At 37.7% G+C, this 24,579-nt stretch overlaps 1 protein-coding gene across 4 annotated transcripts in view; it reads left to right on the top strand.

Moving 5' to 3' along the window:
* Positions 1-2,083: 2,083 nt before the first annotated feature.
* The window catches only part of LOC306864223 (neurotrimin-like), a gene marked incomplete at its 5' end in the record, with an annotated part of 340,634 nt that continues 318,138 nt past the window's right edge, over positions 2,084-24,579 (top strand). The window contains one exon of one of the 4 annotated variants that reach the window (XM_079408066.1): positions 2,084-2,300. In XM_079408066.1, the coding sequence (XP_079264192.1) occupies positions 2,240-2,300 (61 nt within the window). The remainder of the gene's footprint in view (positions 2,301-24,579) is intronic. The other 3 variants (XM_079408062.1, XM_079408067.1, XM_079408063.1) reach the window with 3 other exon arrangements.

Here is a 24,579-nt window from a genome sequence, read left to right as displayed (position 1 = left end):
GTCCTCAGGTCAGCCGAGACAGCAGTGATTTAAAGGATCACAGAGTGAGCAAGGTGACTCTCTGAGTTTCAAATGTCCCAGTACTGGACTCTCAAATGGCCTGGTTCTTGAAACACTCTCCTAGAGTTCCCTCCCATCTTATACACTTACTGTTCTAGAGTCTTTCATTTCTCTAAGTGTGCTCCGGTCTTATAGTCAGCTCTGTCAAAAGTGCAGGACAGACTCATCTGGAGGACTGAAATTCTCAGATCGTTCTAACAATTCAGTTTGGTTGCTGTAGATTAACTGAGTCTGCCTGATGTCTGGTTATATCGAGCAATGGCTTTCCCTAGGGCAACAATACATGGATATACGCTGCCAGTCTGCAGTGCCAGAAAGAAACCAATTTATTTGAACTGATATAACCACAACAAGCAGAGCTGAAACGAAAATCAACCAAGTTTGATTAGTACTAGAGTTATTTGAACAAACCTCAAGCCTTAGTATTAAGCTAAACTTGTCTGTGCCTCAAATCCATGAGGTTTGTTGAGGGTGATCAGACTTACAATTTTCACTGAAATTGGGTAGAAAAATCCAATAGAATTGAGTAGGGACAGTAAACATAACAACAACCCAGAACTCCCCAGCAATCATTACAACAACTTAATATCCAAGCAGTCAGATTTGCATTGTTTCTGAATCTCCATGCAGAATTCACATGTTGTGTGCACAATCAATATGTTTTGTTTGCTATTTAATTTGGTTCTGGCTCAGATGATCATTTACCTGTAGCAAAGCTTTGCTACTTATTCTGACCGGCTGAAGCTTGTTATCAAGGTTGCAAGCAGTGTATTTGTGTCAGAGATGTCAATGAATATAATCATCTTTATGCCATGGCTTGACGCACTCAGTTAGGGTTAGGATTGTCAAATAATCAATTTTTTCTGCACACTTCATTTTCTGCCAAATGGTTTGCAGCAATTCCGACTCTGAATTGCTTAAGGTGTTTTTTTTTATTCCTCATATGACGTAAAGAGTTTCATTGACATTGGAGATGACAAGCAGTTTCACTTGACTGAGCTGGTTAATGATTTTTCACATTCACATTCAAAGCCAAATTTAACGGCAAGTCACCTGCTGAGGTCTTCAAGGAGGAACAACGGAAAGCCAATATTACATGATTAATTTATGTTCACCTTTTGAACACCAGGCGCAGTTACAATGGAATGCAGCAATCACAAAATATTTATTTGCTTTCTCAACCTGTTTCTGAAGTGGTGCTTCACACCTAAAAAAAACAATTAATTATAGTGCATCTCTAAAGTGGATGCTGGCCTTTTTTTAGAGTGTTTTACTGACATGAGGAAGTGTGTGCATGTTTTTAGATTGTATTAATGGCTCTTGGGAGTAGGCCAACATTTGTTCAATTCACCAATTGGCAGGAGAAACTCATGAAATGTTTTTAATAACCTTCTGATGTCTCTCATAGGCCCACTTCCTCAGATCATTAAAAGTGCTTAGGAGAGACCAGGGAATTTTGTAAGTTGTAACATGGTCAGTTTAACCAATTAGAAATGAGCTACAAGGGTTTCTGAGTAAAAGTGGATTTGAATGACCATATAAACATTTAACATTTGAATTGTAATTTATCATAAAGTGGTGTGTGTACATACACACATACATACATATCAATGCCTACACACAAAATTCTTTGTTTACTATTTTTACTTTTAAATTAAAGCTTCTTTAAGCTTCTTTATTCATTGCAGACATATATTGGAATATGCTATTAAAGTTGCAGACACAGTGCAAGAAAACACAGAGGTACAGACACTGAAATTAAATGTTCTAACGAACCAAGTTCGAGATAGTAGGGTAAATTAATTTTCAACAACACATTATTAAATGATTAAGCAATAAGACAAACGGCCTGAGGATATGCAGCGGATTCAAGATTTGGAAATTAACCCAAGCAGTGCACTTCAAATGCACAGTCACATTTCTTGAGCAAATGAAAACAGCGGGTTCTTGTAATCCTGTGGAAGCCTATCCAAACAGCTCCATAAGCAATACCTCACTGAAGGAGGGACTTCTTAGCGCCTGCGTAGGTGAGTGAGTGAGTGAGTGAGTGTCTACTTCACAGTTACTTAGAGCCTGGGACTACACTTCCACTTATTCCTCCGGATTTTCAAATTGGTATTTGCAAGAAGGAAAACAATCACGCAGATCTCACGCGCACTCGATCCGCTCTCCAGACGCCATGAAGAATCCCGTGTACTGGGTCGTCCTGGCTGGAATATCCATCGCTTTCATTCAACAAGGTAAGATTTATATTTTCGGAAGATTTAAATATTATCCGGAAAGCGTTTTTTTTTTAAGGAAAATTATTGTCTTTGAGCGGAGATTGTTGTACGTATCTCGTGTTGGACGCGCTCGCAATCAATAAAGAGAAGTGAAACTCTGTGGCGTTATATGCGGTCCCAGACTGTTACGATGGGCATAATTATGTTTGGCTTTTGATTAATTTTCAGCATTTTAGACGCAGGACTGGTGGTTTGACTTTATATTCGCGTTTGAAAGTTTTATGAAAAGCGCACTGGAGATGGTGAGAGGACACGGTCCTTCCAAACGCGTGCACTTGTTTCACATCTGCGTGACTGCGCAACAGTGCAATGAGTGAGTTTGGAAGGCAGCCCCCATCTTAGTTTCTGATCAACTGGTTTAAGTTGGTTACAGAGATATACTGTGTTTTGTTCAGCTGAGTTAAGACGGGTTAATCTGCCGAGGCAATGAATTTCCCCTGTCAGAAGGACGCGTTAGTTGTCTCTCTTACTTGTTAGAGCGAGATGTGTTTTGCTGTTGATGCATGATTTGATGAAGAAGTGATAATAATAATAATGTGATAGTCTATACGAGAGAAACATCATTAAAAATGTAAAATTCTGTCATTATTCTGCCTACTTACCCTCATGTCTGTTGGAGCCCACATAAGGAGAAAAGCTGGAACGTCATTTGGAATGAATGTGATAAAAATAAAAATTATATATATATATATATATATATATATATATCATAAAAGTAGGATATGTCTCATATGTTAGCCTATTTGTTATAGTTAAAGACTTCTTAAGTCTTTTAATATTTAGTCGTTACTCACTGAAAATCGTGAATTTCGCTGTACAGTAGCCCTCCCAATCAATGTTTCAATAACAGCGAATACCGATCTCGCGATTGAACCAATTCAACCAGTTCATTTAAAAGATCCGAATTGTTCATGAATCAGATTTGATTCAAACGTTCAAAATGTCCCAATTGGCCTCATGGCATCCTCTGAGGCCCTCTCCCAAATCACACCTTAAACCCTTGAGGACACTTGTGTGGAACTCTCAGGAAGTCCATACTTTCATGGCGTAATGCCGCTTTGACTGGTGGGTAGAAGTCTGCTGTGGAACTCGGCTGCAGAAGTGTGCAAAGGGGGTGCTTACTAACACCCTTCAGAAAGCTAAAATGACAAATGGGACACTCATTGTTAGTCCACAAGTGCAAATTAAGTGTGTTGATTTTTGACAGGGCCTTCATGGGCACTTGCTGTCTTGCAGACTTACAATGGCTGACAAGTGTGCATGTCAAGTAACTCTATGAGACCGTAGGGTGTCCCATTTTTGCATTTAATGATCCAAATTCAACCAGATTAGACATTAAATGGAAATCTGTCTGTTTTCTAAATGTATCTTATCGCTTATAAAATTATTAGAATTTTTAATAAAACTGTCATAACTCGATCTTCTAGTGAAACGCTCTGGTAACATATGACTTCTTCCATCATTTCATCCACTTTAACTTCGCTCCTTTCTTAAAACAACTACAAGCTAACATCTGCCTTCATCCCTGCCATAATTTCTTTCTTTTTTTTTTGATAGTCTCTTTCGCTCGGATGTGTGTCACAATACAGAAGAAAAGATCTGTCGCTACATTGCAACTTCAACATCTCACTAGAGTTGATGATATTCCTTTTAATAACTTAAATTTGAGTTTTTTCATTACACAAAACTATTGTTGACTTCAGAAGACTTTGAATATAGTACACAATATGAACATATTATAAAGTGGTCCATGCATGTTCTATTTTTTGAGGCTTACATCTTACTTGACCATTGGGTGAGAGTAAGACCCTTTAATATTGATTGGTCTAGCCAATGATGCTGTGTTCAAGTATATCTTTTTTCTATTTTTTTATGGAAGTAGTGGCAAATGAAAAAAAAAAAAAAGGCAAGTACTCTTTTCAGACTGGTTCTCAAGTGCTCGTAACAGAATTCACATACTCCACATCTGACCGTGACATGTCCCTCTTCAAAAAATGTTATGTATCCAAAGCAAATACACATACTTGTCCGAATAGCCCCCACTGTCTGCACAAGCAGCTTCCACTAGTGTAGAATTAGACTCGTTGTGTTTAATGGAGGTTGTCAGGGGTTAAGGTTTTTTTTTTTCTTTGGGACAGAGGGAGGGAGAGAGAAGATGTCATTGGTTGCCAGTAAGTTGCCAGGAAGCTACAGACTCCCCTGCAGTGTCCAAGCCAACATCCCTCCAGGCCTGAACTGTCCATTGAACCCCCTGTCACTTTTCTAACTCTCTCTCAGCCAAGGCAGGAATTATATGTCATTAAATTAAAATTTGGTGCCACAGCTGTGGTCCAGCTTCACACAGAGAGAATGGAGTACAGTGATTTAACAGAGAGATCTTCCTTTTGAAAATAGACTTCAGGATCATTGCTCAAGAAGAATTCAACTCATGAAGTTTAATCGGCGGTTGACACCGCAAAGCATGAGGAGCAGACATCTTAACAATGAAAACAGACTCAACAATAGTTGTAATTCAGAGAAATAGAAGTATAGGGCTGGATGATATACTTGAAATGATTTCGCTGACCATATGAAATGAATCAACATAATGAATGTCAAGGTTATTTTTATTTGGACATTCATTTTCCGTATGTTGACATTACACAAGTTAATTTGCATTTGTAATTGTAATTTTGTGGAAGAATGCCTTAACTTATAGCAGCCACGTTCTTATGAACTATTCTATTTTATATACAGTATTGTGGTGTGTTCACTGAAATGTCCAACAAGAAGTGCCCTTTTAACCAGGTGTTGCGCCTATTTAACAACAACAAAACAAAGTATGCAATGTTGGGCACTACATACACTTAACAATCACACTGTTTCCAGAAGAAGGGGAAGGGGTTATCAGGCTATTTATAGTTAAATGCCTTTTTTTAACCATTTGTTGTTATATTGTCAAATTTAAATAAATTATTAAATATTTTTTATACAAAATTTCATTGGTTAATTTAATTTATTTTTTATTTAATTTAAATTTATTTAATTTTGTTTAGTCAAAATGCTGTGGAAAAACGTTTTTTTAAACTAGATTTTTACTGTGTTTTAGTTTTTTAAACATTTAAAATCTGCTTGACAATAATGGCAATTTGGTGCCATTGTCAGAAGTGGTTCTTCTGACCAAAAAAATACAAATTAAGAGTGCTATCAAAAAAAAAAAAAAATTATATGTGTGTGTGTGTGTGTGTGTGTGTATATATTTTTTTGTCTTAGGATATGCAAAAATATGGTCACTCTTGTTTTTTTTAGAGGTGTTTTGAAAAACCTTGAGAGATTACGTAACATAATAACATGCTCTTTAATCTGAAGACACCCTTTATTATGATATCAAATGCAGCTTCATCTATCCAAAGTGATCCAGTCCTGCTGAGTCTCAGCATGATGTGTTATTACGCAAATTAGACACATTAGGTGTTGATGACGACACAAAGTGGTGCTGATTTTAGCCAAGCTGCAAAATTACCTCTGCTAATTTGATCAAAAGGACAAGAGGACTCTCACATTTCCTCAAGTGGTAAAATTAAATTCTAGTGTGTGTTGCCATTATTTTGACGTAGCCTTTAGGGCCAAAATTACTTCTCCATTTGTCATTGTGCTTTTCATTTGCAATTACTTGGAGAGAATGTGATGATTATTGAAATGTGTTTTCCTTAAGTACACAAAACAACTCATTCAGACAAACTGATTTGGAAATCTCCATATCTGCAGGGAGTGCTGTGAAACTGCAGTGATTTTGGTTGTGAATAAGAATAAAACCTGGATTATGAAATGTACAATAGTTATGCTTCAAACCAATTTCCCATCTGGTTTTGGATTTTGCATGTTTATCTAAGTAAATCATGCCTAAAAATTGAGTTGGCAGTGGCTAATAAGTAGCTTGGGAGATCATTTCAGACCCTCTGACTTTTCCATAAGCATTAAACCTTCACAAGTAATGAAAAATATTACAAAGTAGCCTTCATATATGTTCAAATGTGACCCCAGCACTGTTCATTAAACATCTGCTGCAACAATGTGAGAAGATTCTGTCATGCACTGTGCTCATTCACAAAAGCTGTTGAAGAGAAGTTCAGCATTGTGTCCAGTGAGTGATTCTGTGAAGTATGAATGACCCAGAGGTTTAGATTAGGACTTGGTGCAGTGAACATCCATAGATGTGGCTATTCATGGGTTGTCACGTCTGAAGAATGCAGCCTTCATAAGTTGGCAGTCCAATATTGCTGTCTCTATGTAACCAGCATGTCAAACAAAATGCAATTGAAAAACTTTTGACATTTCAAATATTCGCTCAGGAACAATCAAGTGATTGTTCAAAGCCTTGAACACTTTAATACTAGGAATCCTAAGAAACAGCATTTTCTGGCCTATATTTATATCTTCTACCGAGTGTCCAAAATGGTATGTTTAGGGTTTGAGTTCTGTGACATTAATGGCTGTTTCTTTTCATGTTTCTGGAGTCCTATTGTTCTGAAGCTAATATTAAGATCTGTTTTATCCAGTGCTTTGTTACTTTGGAATTTCTTTCGAAATGCCATACGGCTGGAACATACATGCTCTTTCTCTTGAAGCATTAATAAACCTGTCAAACTCATCTCTGCTGCAATCACAGAAAGGCAGACATTTTTACACTGTCTGAGAAGCTGACCAGGTTTACATTGCACTGCAAGTTGTGTTATGTGTGTAAATGTGTATGTGACAAATTTTTTAATACTGAATCTTGACAACTTCGACTACATCTGGGTCTTATTAGTGTGGTTATAGAGACTTCATTGGCAGAGGTCACAAATGGCTTGAAACGTAAAATGAGATATGTCAGCACTTTTTTTTTTTTTAGTTTTTTTTTTAACTCTAAAGTTATATATAACAAAAAATATATGAAAATATCGGAGTCACGTGACGTGCTCATGAACCTAGTCGCACTCGAGTAGAGCTCCATACGTTTGGCCTCTTTTTGCAGATTTTTTTCTTTTTGTTTTAAGTTTTATTCATTGGTGGTGCTTTACCTGATGGCATGCAGTCGTAAACAGCAGGAGTTGTCTCCATCAGCTTCTCCGATTAGGAAGAAATCCAAGCCACCGACCTCAAGCGATATGATGGACAAGATGGCGAACACTGTTACACACTTTGAGGACATTCTAAGAACTGAGTTGACGGCGATGCGGAACGAGTTCGCTTCTCACATGTCAGTTGTTCAGTCGCTATGCTCTAAACTGGATCTTTTACAGGGGAGATGAGAGAACAAAAGAAAGTTGTTGCAGATCATGATAGGCGAGTAGCTGCGCTCGAGCAACAGGTTGTGGACTTGCAGGATCACAATAGGTCAGATTGCGTCGAAGATTCCGAAAAGGACGACCCTATGGGCTTTTTGAAAAGATCGCTACCGACGTGGCTCCCGTCTATGGCGGGCAAAGAGATTGAAGGGAAGCGAGTGCATCGCGTGTACACAAGGCTCTCTTCAGGTCGCGCTAAACCACAGGTTTTCATCTTTATACTGCTGCGGTACACGGACAGGGAGCTCATTCTGCGGGCCGCCAGACTTCATGCCCCGGTGAAAACTTCCGGAGCAACGCTGTCTTTCTTTGCTACGGACCATATTAAGGGGTGCTGGCAGATAAAGGTTTGTTCTTGGTTTGATCTGCCATAGTTCATGGGAATGTGTGTGTGTTTTTTTTTTTTAATGGTAACGGGGAGGGTGGGGGTGGTTTAATGGTAGACTCAACTGGTTTTATTTTCAAACTTGTATTTTGTCTTATGCAGTAATTCTGTTTGATACCCACGACTGACCTTAATATTGTGAGTTGTAATATTAGTGGGCTAAATGGCCCTCACAAACGTACAGGTTTTCTGGATTTTATGTGAAGAAAGATTGATATAGTGTTAGTTCAAGAATCCCATTTGAAAGAGGAGGATATACGCAGGTGTAATAAGATTTATGAAGTGGTATCTCACTCATCTTCGGATACTAAAACTAAGGGTGTCCTAATATTGGTGCAGAGGACTTTAAATATTATTATTTTAGAGAAAGGTTGTTATGCAAATTGTAGAATAACACATATAAAAACAATAGTGGAGAATAGGAATATTGTATTTCTCTCAGTTTATGCCCCTTGTACTCCTGACCCTACTTTTTTTTCTGTTTTGTCAAACTATCTCTTGAAGTTTTCAGATTTTGAAATTGTATTGGGTGCAGGTACGAATTCTGTAATGTCGCATATCCTAGATAGATCTGGACTGAAGGAATCACACTCTCAAGCTTTCTGTTCTGACAAACTTCGGCAATGTGTAACCTCATCCTTGTTGGTGGACAGTTGTCGTTTATTAAACCTTTCTGCTAAGTCTTTCACTTTCTTTTCTTCTACTCCTAAATCCTATTCGCGAATTGACTATAATTTCATTTCCATTTCTTTAACTTCAGCTGTTTGTGATGCCGATATCTGTTCCTTATCTCTGTCAGATCATGATGGAAATTCTCGTGCCACTAGATGGCGATTTAACCCTAAATTGTTACAGGATGAAAATGTTTGCAGTCAATTCAGAAATAAATTTGCTGAGTTTATTGAAATCAACCAAGGTTCAGTGGATGATCATTCAGTGGATGATCATCCAACACTTTGGAATGCAATTAAAGGATTTATAAGGAATAACTCAATTTCATATGCCTCTTTCCTTCAGAAAAACCGACACAAAAAGATAGTTGAACTGGAATCACAGCTCCAGAATCTGACTAGAGATAATCAGCGTTGTTTCTCAGACAATACACTCAAAATACAGTAAAATCATGGCGGTTAGGTCCAACCTCAATTCATTACTGAGATCCAGGGCAGAATTATTATTTTCAAGGGAGTAGACCAAGCCACCTTTTAGCCCTAAGATTACGCAACAATGAAAAGTTTGCTACTATTTCAGTTGTGAAATCCCAATCTGGGCTTATTATGACAGACCCAAAAGACATTAATATCACCTTTCACTCTTTTTACTCTAACCTCTATACTTCTTCTGCTGATGGTGACCCTGACTCTTTTACATCTTTTCTGTCCAACCTTGATTTACCTAGGCGGTCAGATTCGGATTCAGAATACCTGGCTGAACCGATCTCTCTTCAGGAGCTGGAGTCAGCAATTCAATCTATGAACAAGGGGAAATCCCCAGGCATAGATGGCATTCCAGTCGAATTGTATACTACTTTTTGGTCGGATTTAGGCCCCCTCATGTTAGATATGATAAATTCTTCAGTTACTCAAGGCTCATTTCACCCATCCATTAATATAGCTGTTATTTCTCTCTTGTTAAAAAAAGATAAAGATCCGACTTCCTGATCTAGTTACCGGCCACTTTCTTTGATAGGGACTGATGTTAAATTATATGGAGTAAGTATTATAAGTAAGTATTATCTCGTTGTCTAGATAAATTTATGGATAGGCTAGTTCATCATGACCAAACAGGATTGATCTCGCTCAGCTTCGGATAACTTACGCAGGTTATATCATATAATTAATTCAAAGAATAGTTTGCGCAGTATTAGCTCTAGATGCGATGAAAGCTTTCGACCAGCTAGAATGGAACAATTTATGGGCGGTTCTACAGCATCTGGGTCTAGGATCGAGTTTCATAAATATGATAAAAGCTCTGTATGCCAATCCAGCAGCCACTGTTCTCACAGGTGCTGTTCACTCTAACCCATTCTTTATACATCGAGGTACTCGTCAGGGTTGCCCGCTGTCTTCTCGGTTATTTGCCCTGTCCTTGGAACCCTTATCTCAAGCGGTCTGACAATCTGAAACTATTTCTCCCATAAATATACGAAATGCTCATCATCATCATTTCTTTGTTTGCTGATGATATCTTATTGTTTTTGGAGAAGCCGTCACATTCTATTCCTCGTGCTGAATTTATTTGACCATTTTGGATCTCTCTCAGGATTTAAAATTAATTGGAGTAAGTTATGTTTACTTCCCCTCAATTCTAAAATTGATTCCATGTCCCTTTCTATATCTATTCCATTGGTTTAAAACTTTAAGTACTTGGGGATAGATGTTTTTTCCTTCCCTGCAGGAAATCGTCTCAAAAAACTATAATGGTATTCTAGCCAAAGTATCCTCAGATTTGGAAAACTCGTCTTCCTACTACTTTTCAGGCCCGTATATCGGTGATTAAAATGAATGTTCTCCCACGTATCAATTTCTTCTCTTCCATGATTCCTCTCGCTCCACTGGTTGGCTTCTGGAACAAACTAGATGCATGTGTTTCACGGTATATATTGGTTGTGAAACGTCCTCGTATTAAACTGACTACCTTACAACAATGTAGATTACATGGAGGTCTTTCTTTCCCTAATTTTAGACTGTATGTTCCTTTCCCTGTATGCTCCCTTTCCCTTCTTATCTGTTTCTAAGATGGAAGAATACTGTTTTTGTAACATGGGAAATATGATTTTCAAAGGACAAGTTGCTGTCTAATATAACACCCAGATTTTTTACTTTAGAGGACGTGACAGTGCATCCGTCTAGTTGCAAATTGTAATCCAAGATATTCTGTGTACTGTTTTTTGGTCCAATAAGTAATATCTCTGTCTTATCTGAATTTAATAGGAGGAAATTATTGGTCATCCAATCTTTTAAATTTTTTACACAATCTATTAGCTTAGGTAGTTGAGAAGTTTCATCTGGTCTTGTTGAGATATATAGTTGTGTAATATTACCAAGGGGCAACATGTATATTGAAAATAGCAGAGGACCTAGGACAGATCCTTGTGGTACTCCATACTTTACTGCTGATAATTGAGATGACTCCCCATTTAAATGAACAAAGTGGTAGCGATCAGACAGGTAGGATCTAAACCATCTTAAAGCCCTTGAATACCAGTATAGTTTTGTAATCGATCTATGAGTGTGTCATGGTCTATAGTGTCGAACGCAGCACTAAGATCAAGTAATACTAGCAATGAGATGCAGCCTTGGTCTGAAGCAAGAAGCAAGTCATTTGTAATTTTAACAAGTGGAGTTTCTGTGCTATGGTGAGGCCTGAAACCTGACTGAAATTCTTCATAGAAATAATTTTTTTGCAAGTAGGAACACAATTGAGCAGACACAACTTTTTCTAGAATTTTAGACATAAACAGAAGATTTGAAATGGGTCTGTAATTTGCCAGTTCATTAGAATCTAGTTGTGGTTTCTTAATAAGAGGCTTAATAACCGCCAGCTTGAATGGTTTTGGGATGTGACCTAAAGATAACGATGAGTTAATAATATTGAGAAGCGGTTCTTCTGCTACAGGTAACAACTCTTTCAGTAGTTTAGTGGGTACAAGATCTAATAAACACGTTGTTGGTTTAGATGCACTGATAAGTTTATTTAGCTCTTCCTGTCCTATAGTTGTAAAGCACTGCTGTTTTTCTTTGGGTGCGATGAATGAAGCTGAAATACTAGACGCAGTAGAATTTACATTTGATATTGTATTTCTGATGTTATCTATTTTATCAGTAAAGAAATTCATAAAGTCATTACTATTAAACTGTGAGGGAATATTTAGATGGGGTGGCGTGTGTTTATTTGTTAATCTAGCCACTGTGCTAAATAAGAACCTTGGATTGTTTTGGTTATTATCTATGAGTTTGCGGATATGCTCTGCCCTGGCAGCTTTTAGAGCCTGTCTATAGCTGGACATACTGTTTTTCCACGCAATTCTAAAAACTTCCAAGTTAGTTTTTCTCCATTTGCGCTCAAGATTACGAGTTTATTTCTTGAGAGAATGGGTATAACTGTTGTACCATGGCGCAGTACGTTTTTCTCTAACCTTTTTCAACAGCTTCTAATGTATTAGAGAAGATAGTGCCCATGTTGTTCATGTGTATTTATGGGTACACAGAGCAGTTGAGATAAATCAGGCAGGTTATTTGTGAATCTATCTTTGGTGGCTGGAACAATAGTTCTGCCCGGACGATAACGCAGAGCCATATAACTAATATCAGTAATACGCAGCATGCACGATACAAGGAAATGATCAGTAACATCATCACTTTGAGGTACGATATCTATATCGGTAAGATCAATTCCATGCGATATAATTCAATCTAGTGTATGATTAAAACGATGAGTGGGCCCGGTGACGTTTTGCTTGACTCCAAAAGAGTTTATTAGGTCAGTAAACGCAAGTCCTAACGCATCATTTGTATTATCAACGTGAATGTTAAAATCTCCGACAATTAGCACTTTATCCACATTAACCAATAGGTCTGAGAGGAAATCTGCAAATTCTTTTAGGAAATCTGTATATGGCCCTGGCGGTCTATACACAGTAGCCAGAGCAAGAGATAGGAGAGATTTATTTTGCATATCTAACAGTGTAACATTAAGCAGAAGTATTTCGAATGCGTTAAATCTCCTGTATCCTGTTTTCTGAGTAACATTGAGAATATCACTATATATTGTTACAACACCGCCGCCACGACCAGTCGAACGGGGCTCATGTTTATAACAGTAGCTTGGTGGAGTGGACTCATTTAGACCAAAATATTAATTTGGTTTAAGCCAGGTTTCATTCAGGCAGAGTACATCAAAATTATTATCTGTGATCATTTCATTTACAATAACTGCTTTGGGTGTGAGTGATCTAATATTTAGGAGCCCAAGCTTTAAAAATAGTTTTTGTTCATTTATTTAGCATTTTTCTGGTTTAATCACGATCAGATTTTTTCTAGATCCTGCATTAAATTTATATTTTGACCTCGCTATTCGGGGAACAGACACAGTCTGTATAGATTGGACAACGCAAGTACTTCTATCTTTTAAGTGGGTAGAACAAAAGTCATCATAGTAGTTATTCGAAAATTGGCATACTAGTCATATGGAGCGTAGCATCCTGGAGATGTTGTCCGTCAGGAGTTCCGCTCCGACTCTGCTGGGGTGCAGGCCATCAGCACGGAAAAGCCTAGGACGCTCCCAGAAAATATTCAAATTATTAACAAAGAGCAGTTTCTGTTCTTTACACCATGACAATAACCATTGTTTAAAGCAAAATGTCTACTGAAACTTTCATGTCCTCGTCGCTACGTGGGAAGCGGTCCTGACACTATGATCGTCGTCGTGGGAGATGTGCTGAGTACCATCTCGATCAGTCTCCTGAAGTCCCTCTTCAGTGTCTGCCGCAGCTTGGTGTCATTAACCCCCGCGTGCAGCACGACAGCACCGATGCTTTCGTCGCCCTTCAGGATTGCGGGTATCTGCGCAGAAACATCGAGAACACGAGCACCGGGGAAACAGTGAGTGTGCACTTTACCTTCAGCTAACGTAGCACGGACGTGCCAGACAATGGAGTCTCCGACGATCACAGTGTCGCGTTCCGTCTCGCGGAGGGGAGCGAAACGGTTCTGGGTGGATATCTCGAAGACCGGAGGCGGAGAGGTCATCGCCCGGGGCCTGGCTCGCGTCTTCCGCTGCTGGTGCTCCCAGGGTCCGTGGCGTCCCGGTGCCAGAGTGAAGGACATCTGGGAAGATCGCGTCCTGGGTGCACAGGGTCTGTGCAGAGAAACACACGGAGTAGTGGTGGTGGGAGTGTTAGCAGCGTGCTGTATACTTGCCCCGGACTTGTGAGCATCAGCCCGGGATGTCTCTCCGCTCTCTCAGCTGGGCCTGCTTCTCCACCAGGCCGCGGATCTGCTTCTCCATGGCCTCCAGCTCCAGCTGCACCGAATGCAGCTCGAATGTGTCCTTACCTGCACTCAAAGGTAGACACAAATCCGCCATTTAAGCAAGTAACAGTGAAACAATGGTAATGTGTGTGAATAGAGTATTAGCAATCTAAGCGAGATTAGCGGCAGCCACGCTGACGATGCTAATGGGCTATAACCTAATAGCAGACTCGAGAAATCAAAATAAAACTAGTGATAACAAGGCGCTCTGAATGGTTTTGTTTTAGAATGCTATAGGGCAGTGCTTCTCAAAGTCCGGACTCCGGTCCGGATCCGGACCCGGAGGGAATTCAATCCGGACCCGCTTCTATTTCATATTTCAAGAACACTAATTATATTTCCTACTTTGATAAACGCACGTTAAACTTGTAAATCATTTGTTTATTTATTCTTATTTTTTATGTCTTTTTGGAGAAGGTCCGAAATTGCATGCAAGATATTGAAACTTTTCCTTCATGACATTTGTTGTCATCATGACATCCAGTGAGCGCATGACGTTTGACGTAATCGGGTGACATTTCACAGCTAATATTTTTATTTTTTTGTTTTGTTTTGCTATCACTTATATTATGGCAATTTGTCCTATAGCAGTGCCCAGTGTATACATTTATTTGTGGCGGCTTGTCACAATATCAAAACTGACCGCTACAAATAGATTTTCCAAAAGGCTTATACTTCGTTGAATAAACTGAGCACTGCGCTTTTCAAAAATAAAATGCTGCGCGGGTGTTTTTATATGAATGTATCTTTTAAAAGAACCGTCCGTTTTCTTCAGAAAAGCTTTGTCAATTTTCATTTGGTCTTTCCTGTAATGGCTGATAAAGTAGCGCTTATTTGATTACAGTCGTTACCGGGGAAACAGCTATATATCACGCTCCAACAGCGCCTCCTGCTGGCAGAGAATCAACTTGCATTTGCTAGTCTGCGGGAAACACTGGTGTCTGTCAGCAAACATAAACAAAAAAGCATGCTTCAGAACTGTTTTGAGAAGGTGCTTAAGTTTTGAGCCATGTATTATTACTATGAATTAGGCTACTACTACTACTATTACTATATTGTGCCCTGCAATAACCATTTACGCAAACTCTCTTTTGATATAAAGGGAAAAAAAGAGCCTATGTATATATCGGCCATAGGCTGCCCTGATTTCTAAATATCGGCATTGGCCAGAGAAAAAACATTATAGGTCGACTTCTACTGCTGACACTTAAATTAATTGTTTTGCCACTTTTGCACTTGTTATTAAAGTATTTTGAATGCAAAGGGAACCTTTTTTTTTTTTTAAATTAGTGTTTATTTGTTATATGTTATGTATGTTTATTAAAAACACGTTTTGTAATAACCAATTGTTCCGGACCTTTGACACTGATGAAAATTCAGATTTGGACCTTTGAATGTAGACTTTGAGAACCCCTGCTATAGGGGATATATTCACACATTATATAAACGAAAATGATAGTTTATAAAATTGTTTTTAAGATAGAAAATAGACGATAAAGAATCAACTTGATGGAGCTCAAACTCAAAACACACAGTCACAAATCAGCGCATGCATTAGCGGTGCAGTTGGAGCCGTCTACAGCCCCTGGATTCACTCTACAAGACAAAAATATCAAGCTTTTGCTGTACGCAGATGATCTAGTGCTGCTGTTATCCACCCCACAGGGACTACAGAAGCACCTAGACCTGCTGGAGAACTACTGCCAGAACTGGGCCCTGGCAGTAAACCTAAAAAAGACCAACATTATGGTCTTTCAGAAAAAGCCCACATGTCAGGAACGCAGATACCAGTTCAGTCTAGGCAGCACCACTCCAGAACACACGATGCAGTACACTTACCTCGGCCTGATCATCACTGCACGGGGAGTTTCAGTATGGCAGTGAATGCTCTCAAAGATGAAGCTCGAAGAGCTCTATATGCAATCAAGTAAAAATTCCAAAATATTGAAATACTGCTTCCAATTTGGTGTAAAATCTTTGATAGTGTAATTCAGCCCATAGCGCTGTATGGAAGTGAGGTTTGGGGTCCACTCAGTGATCAGAGCTACACTAGATGGGACAGACATCCAACGGAAGCCCTACACACAGAATTCTGCAAAATGATTCTAAAATTACAAAGGAGAACACCCAATTATGCATGTAGGGCAGAATTAGGCCGTTTCCCATTGATTATAAATATACAAAAAAGATCGCTCAAATTCTGGATGCATCTAAAATCAAGTCCCACAGAATTGCTACATTTTAAAGCACTACAAACCCAAGAACTGATCCCTGAAAAGTGTCCACTCAGTCAGCTGGTTCTGAGACTTACTGACCTGACTAACTCTACTAACACTAAGAAGTCTCAGACCAGCACTGCTTCTCACCCAAACATCAAAATAAATCAAATTATCAAACAATCTAAAATATATATATCTGGAACATTGGGATCAAGAAACCAAAACACAAAGTAAATTACAACTCTATCGAACTATAAAACTAAAATATGAATTAGAAGAATATCTCCAGAGTGTCAAAGACACAAAGCAGAGACCGATCCTGACCAAGTACAGGCTCAGTGAGCACAGACTAGCCATCGAGACCGGCAGACACCGAAAGAGCTGGTTACCCAAAGAGCAAAGAGTGTGTGTTCACTGTGAGACAGGATAGATCGAGACAGAGACACACTTCCTACTTCACTGTTACCAATTTAAATAAATCAGAGACATATACATCAACAAATTCACAAACATCATAAAGAACTTTACAGCCATGACTGAAGAGGAACAAATAAGGATAATACTAGGAGAGGGACAGACAGCAGCACTGGCTGCGAGATATGTGTGGACGTGCCACAGCCTGAGAGACGGCAGGTGAACGTGTGTAACGTGGGTAATGTGTGTATTATGTCTGACCTCAGTGTGTTTCCCTTCTGTCTGAAATGTTCAGACAAGTTCTTACTTGTTACACTGTTTATTTAAGTTTATATTGTTATAATGTTTTATTCTATTATTTTGATATTTTCATTGTTATTATATTATATTTCTCTATATATATTTCAAGCTTTTGCAAAATTGTATTTTTTACAGTCATGCCAATAAAGCAATATTGAATTGAATTGAAAGGAGTTCACAACGAGCTACAAAATGGCATAGGCATTTGCCTATTTTCCATAATAATAACCTTGGAACTCTCAACTGCCTGTTCACCCTTTGCACAAACTAATCCTTCCTTCTGAGGAATCTCCCTCCTCTGCTTCAGTCATCTATCTCCTTCTTCTTGAGCATTCATACAAACCTTTATCTATTACTACTGTTTGGGCTAAGGATCTAAAAGAGGATGTGCATGTTTTATTTTCCTTTCAGGTATGGGGTATGTTTAAATTGTCTTCTAAAAACCCTAATCACCAAATGATTCATAGGAAATTGCTGCATAGGGTTTACTTGACTCCAATGAAACGTTTTTATATGAATCTGACGTCTTCTCTTAAGTGTAATCTCTGTTCCCAAGGAGTTTTAGGCACGTTTTTGCATTTTTTTTTTGGGAGTGCCCCTCTCGCTCACCTTTTTGGACTCAGCTCTCACTGGACCTATCATATTTGTTGGGTACTGAGATATGTTTGACTGAATCTGAATTTGAGTTTGAATGAATATGTTTTCATGAATGACTTTTGGGAATTCACCTTGTCCGCCCAACAAAGATCTTTACTGTTAGCTGCTCTCACAGCAGCAAAAAACCGCTGGAATCCTCCTCACACAATGGACAGACGAACCTGGACTGTGTATTTGTTGGACATAATCTCGATGGAACTCTCTATTTCTCGTATACATGGATCTAACGTGAAAACTGTAAATTCATGGCCTTCAGCTTTTAATGTTGTCTTCTTTTCTAAAATCTTTGTAAAAATTATTATTTATCTATTAATATTAATTAATATATTTTTATTATGATTAATTAATGAAATTCAAATATATATATATATATATATATATATATATATATATATATATATATATATTTAAAGTCTACCAGGGGGTGAGATGGGTTGGGTTCTAAATTTGTACAGCTGCTTTTTGCTTTGTACTACTGTTACACAGAAGAAAATTCAATAAACAGTTGTTAACAAAAATAAAATATCCTTGTACATATTAGTAATTGTTGATCTTGTTTAATTAGGCTAATTGTACTGTTGTACACTAAATCCCTGTAATCTTTGGGTAAAGTTAAAGTGGATATTAACCATATTAAGCACATTCTTGTTGGGATTTACAAAAAAAAACAACAAAAAAATTCTTTTTCATTTTTTTTGGCTCAGAGGGCAATTATTTTTCTTATTTAAGACTTTTTTCACCAAAAACAGTCAGAATTAAATTTTACAAGACCATTTTCCACATTCTCTTTCTGACCCTAAACTCTTAAACACCATTGTACAACACTGTAAAAGTAGCAAAACAGAATTGAATTCATTTCTGTGGAATATGAAACTGTTTGAAACTATTCAAAACTATGATTCAGCAGGTTGTTTGTCACTACTCAAAAAACGATCAGAGTTAACCTTCATTACATTATGCAAGCATTTCCCATAGTACAGTGAACTCATTTGAAAAAATTTGAATTTGTTCATGAAATGACTTCTACTAGTGGTGTTGAAGATCAGTGTTGAGTGTGTTCTTCATCTAACAGATGGTGGATGGAGTGATTGAGCAGCACATGTTGAGACTCTAATCCTTCTGTTTTTGATTAGTATGTGGCCTCTATGAGGAGTGAAGAGGTAGAGTAAAGCCTGGACATTTCAATTAGAGCTATCAGGGATTGTGCCGTTACCCCGCACAAACCCTGATTAAAAAAGCTCTGCTAATCTATCGGAGTGCTGCTACTCAGCTTTTAAGGAATAATGGGCGTTACTTGTCAATACAAAAGTCTTCCAACCGAAAATGGCATGTATTGGATCAATCAGCTTTTCTCTGTCAGTTGAAGCCAAAATGACTTTGAGCAGTATTATGAAACCAGCTAAGGGGGTTTTATATTACATTGCATTTAGAGAATTTTCATCATTATAGTTTCCAAACCTCTACCTCCTCGAGGTTTGCGAGTACTCAGTCAACATATTGTCATAACATTTACATTCTTTGAGTAAAATTTCAAATGCTTGAAGTGAAATGAAAAGAAGCAACAAGCGTTTAAGGCTGAAATTACAGTTGACTCAGCATTCATTGAATAGATTTCCAGCACAACTTTGCTTTGCTCGTTGAATTTCAGGGAGGCTTATATAAAGCTTGTTATAATTAATGTTAAATGCATGACTGGAAATCTTAATAGCCTTTTTGGGTCACAGTTGAAATGAAATTTCTCATTAATCATAGGCTTTGTTGTCTGTTTTTTCCTCTTACAGTTACTTCCTTATGTGGACGAATAATTTGGAATTTCTTCCTCACGCCGCATTTAAAGAAACATCCATCCTTGTAGATATACAACATTCTCACTCAGAAGAAATAATGCATTGATCAAAAACTCAAACCTAGTATACAAAGTCATGTACACCATAGAAATCCAGTGATTTATAGACAGCGTTTTGTGCAGAGAATTCTAATATGTTAAATTCCCTGGTCGTTCCGCTTATTTCTGTTGCATTTGCCATTAGCATTGGAAATGAGTAATTTCCACAGGCTATCAAATCACAATAACCTCTTTAGCAAGCTATGGAAATATTCTTCCCTTGAGAAGTTTTGTTATAAGTGGACCCTACGTGGTTCAACATCTTGCCAGAGGTTGGAGGAATTCATCTCGTTGAAATCGATGATGTCAGCTCTCTTGTCATGCTCGTCAAACAAGATTTGTGACCCGAATCTTGTCAATATAAATATTTCACAGATTCTTATTTTTTTTTTTTTTTTGTCTCCTTAATAACATTAGATTAAGTTAGGACCGATAATAACTCATCTCATTTAAATTTGACACTTAATCAAGCAATGTTTGCAATCGCTCATTTGCATGTCCCAGCAGAATTAGAAGTAGTGGTTGCATATTTATCAGGATACTTTAATAGGGATGCAAGCGTTCAGGGCATAAGATATAGAGCTCAGTAACTTTATTTTTAGATGAATATAGTTTTTTTTTAAATCTTGATATTAAATGCGGTTTTCCCTTCAGGTTTTCTTGGCTTTTCTTTTGCACTAATGTCCAAGTCTATCTCATTGTTTTTGCATCTGATTTATTTATTTATTTTCTTCAGTCTAACAGTATCTAGATTGCAGTGGCCACCTTTGTACCACTTCAGATGACTTTGCCATGTCATTGAATAACCTGCATACTAATCTTTTGATTCACTGCAGTAGTCATGGTGCTGTTCAAGTCACTGACTACTTAATCTTCAGGTCAGCCACTAAATTATAAAATGAAATGCTAATGCCAGTGGGTATAACCTCGGAAATTCAATATTCCCTCTGATATGAGCTAAGGTAGAGGTTTATGTAAGGAATGCTCAAGAGTGCGTCTGCTACAGCTGTAATATAATAATGCTTCTCTTAGGTACTCACCTTGTATCCTGCTGTCTATTTTATATCCTGTCTGCTGTGCACGAGAAGATTAAAGCAACGCAACACAGAGAGAGACAACGATGAGAAAATACGAGTTGTTATTTTCAGAAATTCTCATTTTCTCTGTCCTCTACAGTAAAAAACCAAAACAAAAAAAGTCACATTTCAGCTGAGATGACAGAATTGCTGGTCAAAGCTGACTTTAAATTCTCAGACTGTAGTTGATTTTGAAATGTTTCTACTAGGGCTGCAATGGAATAAACAGTGAATTTCATTGTCGATTACTTTGATCTTTGCACTGTGAAGCTTTGACAATAAAATACTTCCGTTAATTTTGCTGTTATGTTCTTGTCAGCATTTGACACAAATAGTGCATTCTAAAGTGAGCGAGTGATTAAATGGCACTGTTGTTGTTAAATTCAAACACATAGCAGGTGGTCATGTACATTTTTAAATGCTTTTAAAGTCGGCACACTATCTATTTTCTAAATGAATGTTAGTAATCTTATTATGGACAATTTATAGGCTTTGTTTCTTATTGTCTTATTTTTATTGTTATTGTTTTTAAAATATTTTTTATATATATTTTGACCTGATGCTTTTGTTTAATTTTGGTGGTCTGATGACTTTAGTATATTTTTAAGTAATAAGTTAAATAAGATACAAATCACACCAGATGGAGGGATTTTTATATTTAATTATTATTTATATATATATATATATATATATATATATATATATATATATATATATATATATATATATATATATATAATATATAGATAGATAGATTTTTGTTTCCAGTTGTCTCATCTTTTTACTTTGCATCTGGATGGTTATTAGTTGGTCTTTTGCACTTGTTGGTTGCAACCTCACATACCGTGTTTCTCTAGTGGCCTAAACGGATCTCGGCCAGGTACATCACAGCCGTCAGCAAAACATTCTTTTGCGGTTTCGTTTTGTTTTTTTTCCTCTCTAATGTTTTTGTTCAAAGGATACCTGGAGCTGTTCTTTGGGTAAAAAATAACCCGCTGTATTCTTGAAGGCGGCATTCCAAAGGTGCTGGAGTGCAGCTCATTAGCTGTAGCTAGAGAGACGTTTGAAACTATGATTGCTGTTGATTACTGTGGTGGGCTGTGTAGAGTGATATTAAGATGTGAGAGAGGATCTGAAAATCATTTTATGTGGAATATATTCATAATGGAGCGCTCAGATATGCAGCTAGTCCATAACATCTCATTGCTGCTCATCAAATTCAGTATTGTTGGGACAATGTCTTGTTATAGCTCTCAGAGCCGTATACATCAGGATTTAGTCGAGTGCCTTATTTCAGTAGACTTTGCTCTCTGCAGTGTTTATTCTTGTACGGTTATTGCAAATAAGCTTAAGGAACTGCAAGCTCAGCTTGTGCTTCTATTAGAAATGATGAAGTTATTTCTCAGGAGAGGTTTGGAGGGAACATAGATCAGTGCTTATTGGTCCGTATATGGTTTTCAACAAAAGACAAGCCCCCGTTGTGGCATCAATAATCCCACACTATACAGTGGGACGTACTTAGTTTAAAATAAAATCTAAATGAGGAAATCCCACTAGCAATACTACAAATGATTCACTCCATGGCCTGTTTGTATACTCTCTATTGAGCTTTAAAATCACTCACATATTTTATGTTTCCCACCAGATGGTGAGATTTCCTATTATTTATTTTTATTTTAAATTTTTTTCACCAGTTTTTTCATCTTTTTGCTTTGCAGCTGAATTGTGTTGCTTCATAATGTGTGTATTTGTATGCACATGTAATATAAGACCTTTCATTTCATGTTTACCTTAGTATGCATGAGTTGTTTTCTTTGGTTTCATCTTATTTCAAATTGTATTTTATCATTTTGTGTGATTTTGTAGTCTGTTTCAGTAAAACTGATTTTTTTTAAATTAAAATACCAATTAAGGATCAACCCTCTACTGTAAACTGACCTCATTGTTTATGTTTGGCTGTAGCTCTGAGATTGATGCATAAATATTACGCTGATGTCAATCTATAAAGATTGATTTGGTTGGTGTGGGTCTCGGAGAAGGCAAAGTTATACATTCAAAGGAGCATTTGGGAAGCCCGCATTTAAATGCATGACTTTTCAGACAATTTTTTATGGGAAATGAAATAGATTTTCTTCCAAACTTTTATTGGGTCATATTGAGGCTCTGCTTAACCGCCTCACGCAAATAAATAGAAGGCGACAAAGATTTCTCCCTCTTGCAAATGGTATTTACAGGATGTGGTGTTAAACAATTTGCAAAGCCGTTCAAAGGTGACATATATTTGATTGATTTTTGTCTGTCCTTGGATAGAGATGTGCGATTAGCACCAGGAATAACAGGTATCCTCTAGTTGAATTTGATCTCTGAGTGATTTTAATCAGGAAATGCAATGTTGTTGGGTTTACGTAGAGATTAAAAGGGGAGGCTTGGATAGAAATGGGCGAGCGCAGCCTTTCCTCAGGTGCGTTGACAACCAGGTGCAAGTGGTAAGTCTTCTTTGTCAGCATGACTCCTCAGACAAGACAAGTCAAGGAAAAAGCACCCACGTATTAGCAAGCCATATTTTTCCGATACCTTAACTCATTCATGTAGGAGTGAGGGAGCGCCTGGTTATACACGTTGTTTAGCAACATCCTGCACAAGCCTGCACATACTTTGGTTAATATTTCTCAATGGTAGTGTAAAAAACACCTTTTTTACCCTGTAAAATTAGCTCTGTTTTCAGCAAGCTATTCTAGACCATGCTGCTTTAAAGGGTCATGAAACCCCCCTGTTTCAGCACTGGTCTTTCACACCCTAGATCTGAAAAATATTCCAGAAATGGGCATGGAAAAGTGGGAGTGTAGAGGGTGGGAAGAGAGGAGAAAACAGCCAAGAAAACACAGACCTACAACACGCTTATTTATACAGACAGATTAATATTAAAATATATTTAAAACCGTCTTTTATCTTTGAGTAAGCTCATCTTTTCTTTTTGAATCGGAAGAACGAAATTGTTCCAAAAATGAAAAAATAACCACTTTTCCTTAATAACAGACATAATGAGCGCTATCGTTGTTTTCACTGTTGTGCATCCTGTTCATATGTTAACATCTCAAAAAATGTGTTTTAGGGTTTCATGACCCTTTAAATGCTAATGAGCTCTGCTGACCCCGCCCCTCGCTTCCGTGGGGTGACGAGCAGACTGTAAACTTCAGCTGCGAAACTGGCTAACTAGCACATTATTAGGAAAGGCGATTTGCAAAAATTCATATAAACCCTTATCTAAGATAGATCACGAATAATTCACGCGAACATAGATGCATTTAAGCAGATTGGGATCAGCGCATACCCTTCAAAACGAAAGTAACGTTAATCCTCTGCGGCTCGGATGTCGGGAGTAAATGACGACTGCTATGTTCATTATATCCAACAACAAAACACCTCGATCGCTTAGTCGGAGACATTCTTGTCTTCCCCTTCACTGGAGCTGACACAATGGCAGACAGCTCTCAGCTCACTTAGGGCGGGTCTAAGGTAAGATGGCCGGTCTGTACAGAACTACGTCATTCTGACAGGAATCTCAGAACAGCCTAATTTGAGAAAGGGAATTTTAAAATAGGAATTAAAAAAAAACACTGGGTGGATTTTTATCATTAATGCATGGTTGTGTACACACACTTCCAACACACATTTATGTTCAAACAACTTGTAAAGTGAATATAGCATCCGGTGACCCCTTTAAAATGTTCTTCACGCTATAAGAAAAAAGGGGTTCTTTTAAGAACTGTTCACAGAAAGGTTCTTTGGGGAACCTAAAATAGTTCTTCCAAGGCATCACTGTGAAACCCCAATTTTGGAGCCTTTAAAAAAAAAAAAAAAAAAAAAATTGTGGCATTGCTGACTGCTTCCACAGTCATTAAAGAGAGAGTTCACCCAAAATTAAAAGTTTGTCATTTACTCATCCTTATGTTTTTTCAA

The sequence above is a fragment of the Barbus barbus genome (assembly GCF_936440315.1).
Source record: "Barbus barbus genome assembly, chromosome: 45".
NCBI lineage: Eukaryota > Metazoa > Chordata > Actinopteri > Cypriniformes > Cyprinidae > Barbus > Barbus barbus.
This window is presented reverse-complemented; position numbering and strand designations above follow the sequence as displayed.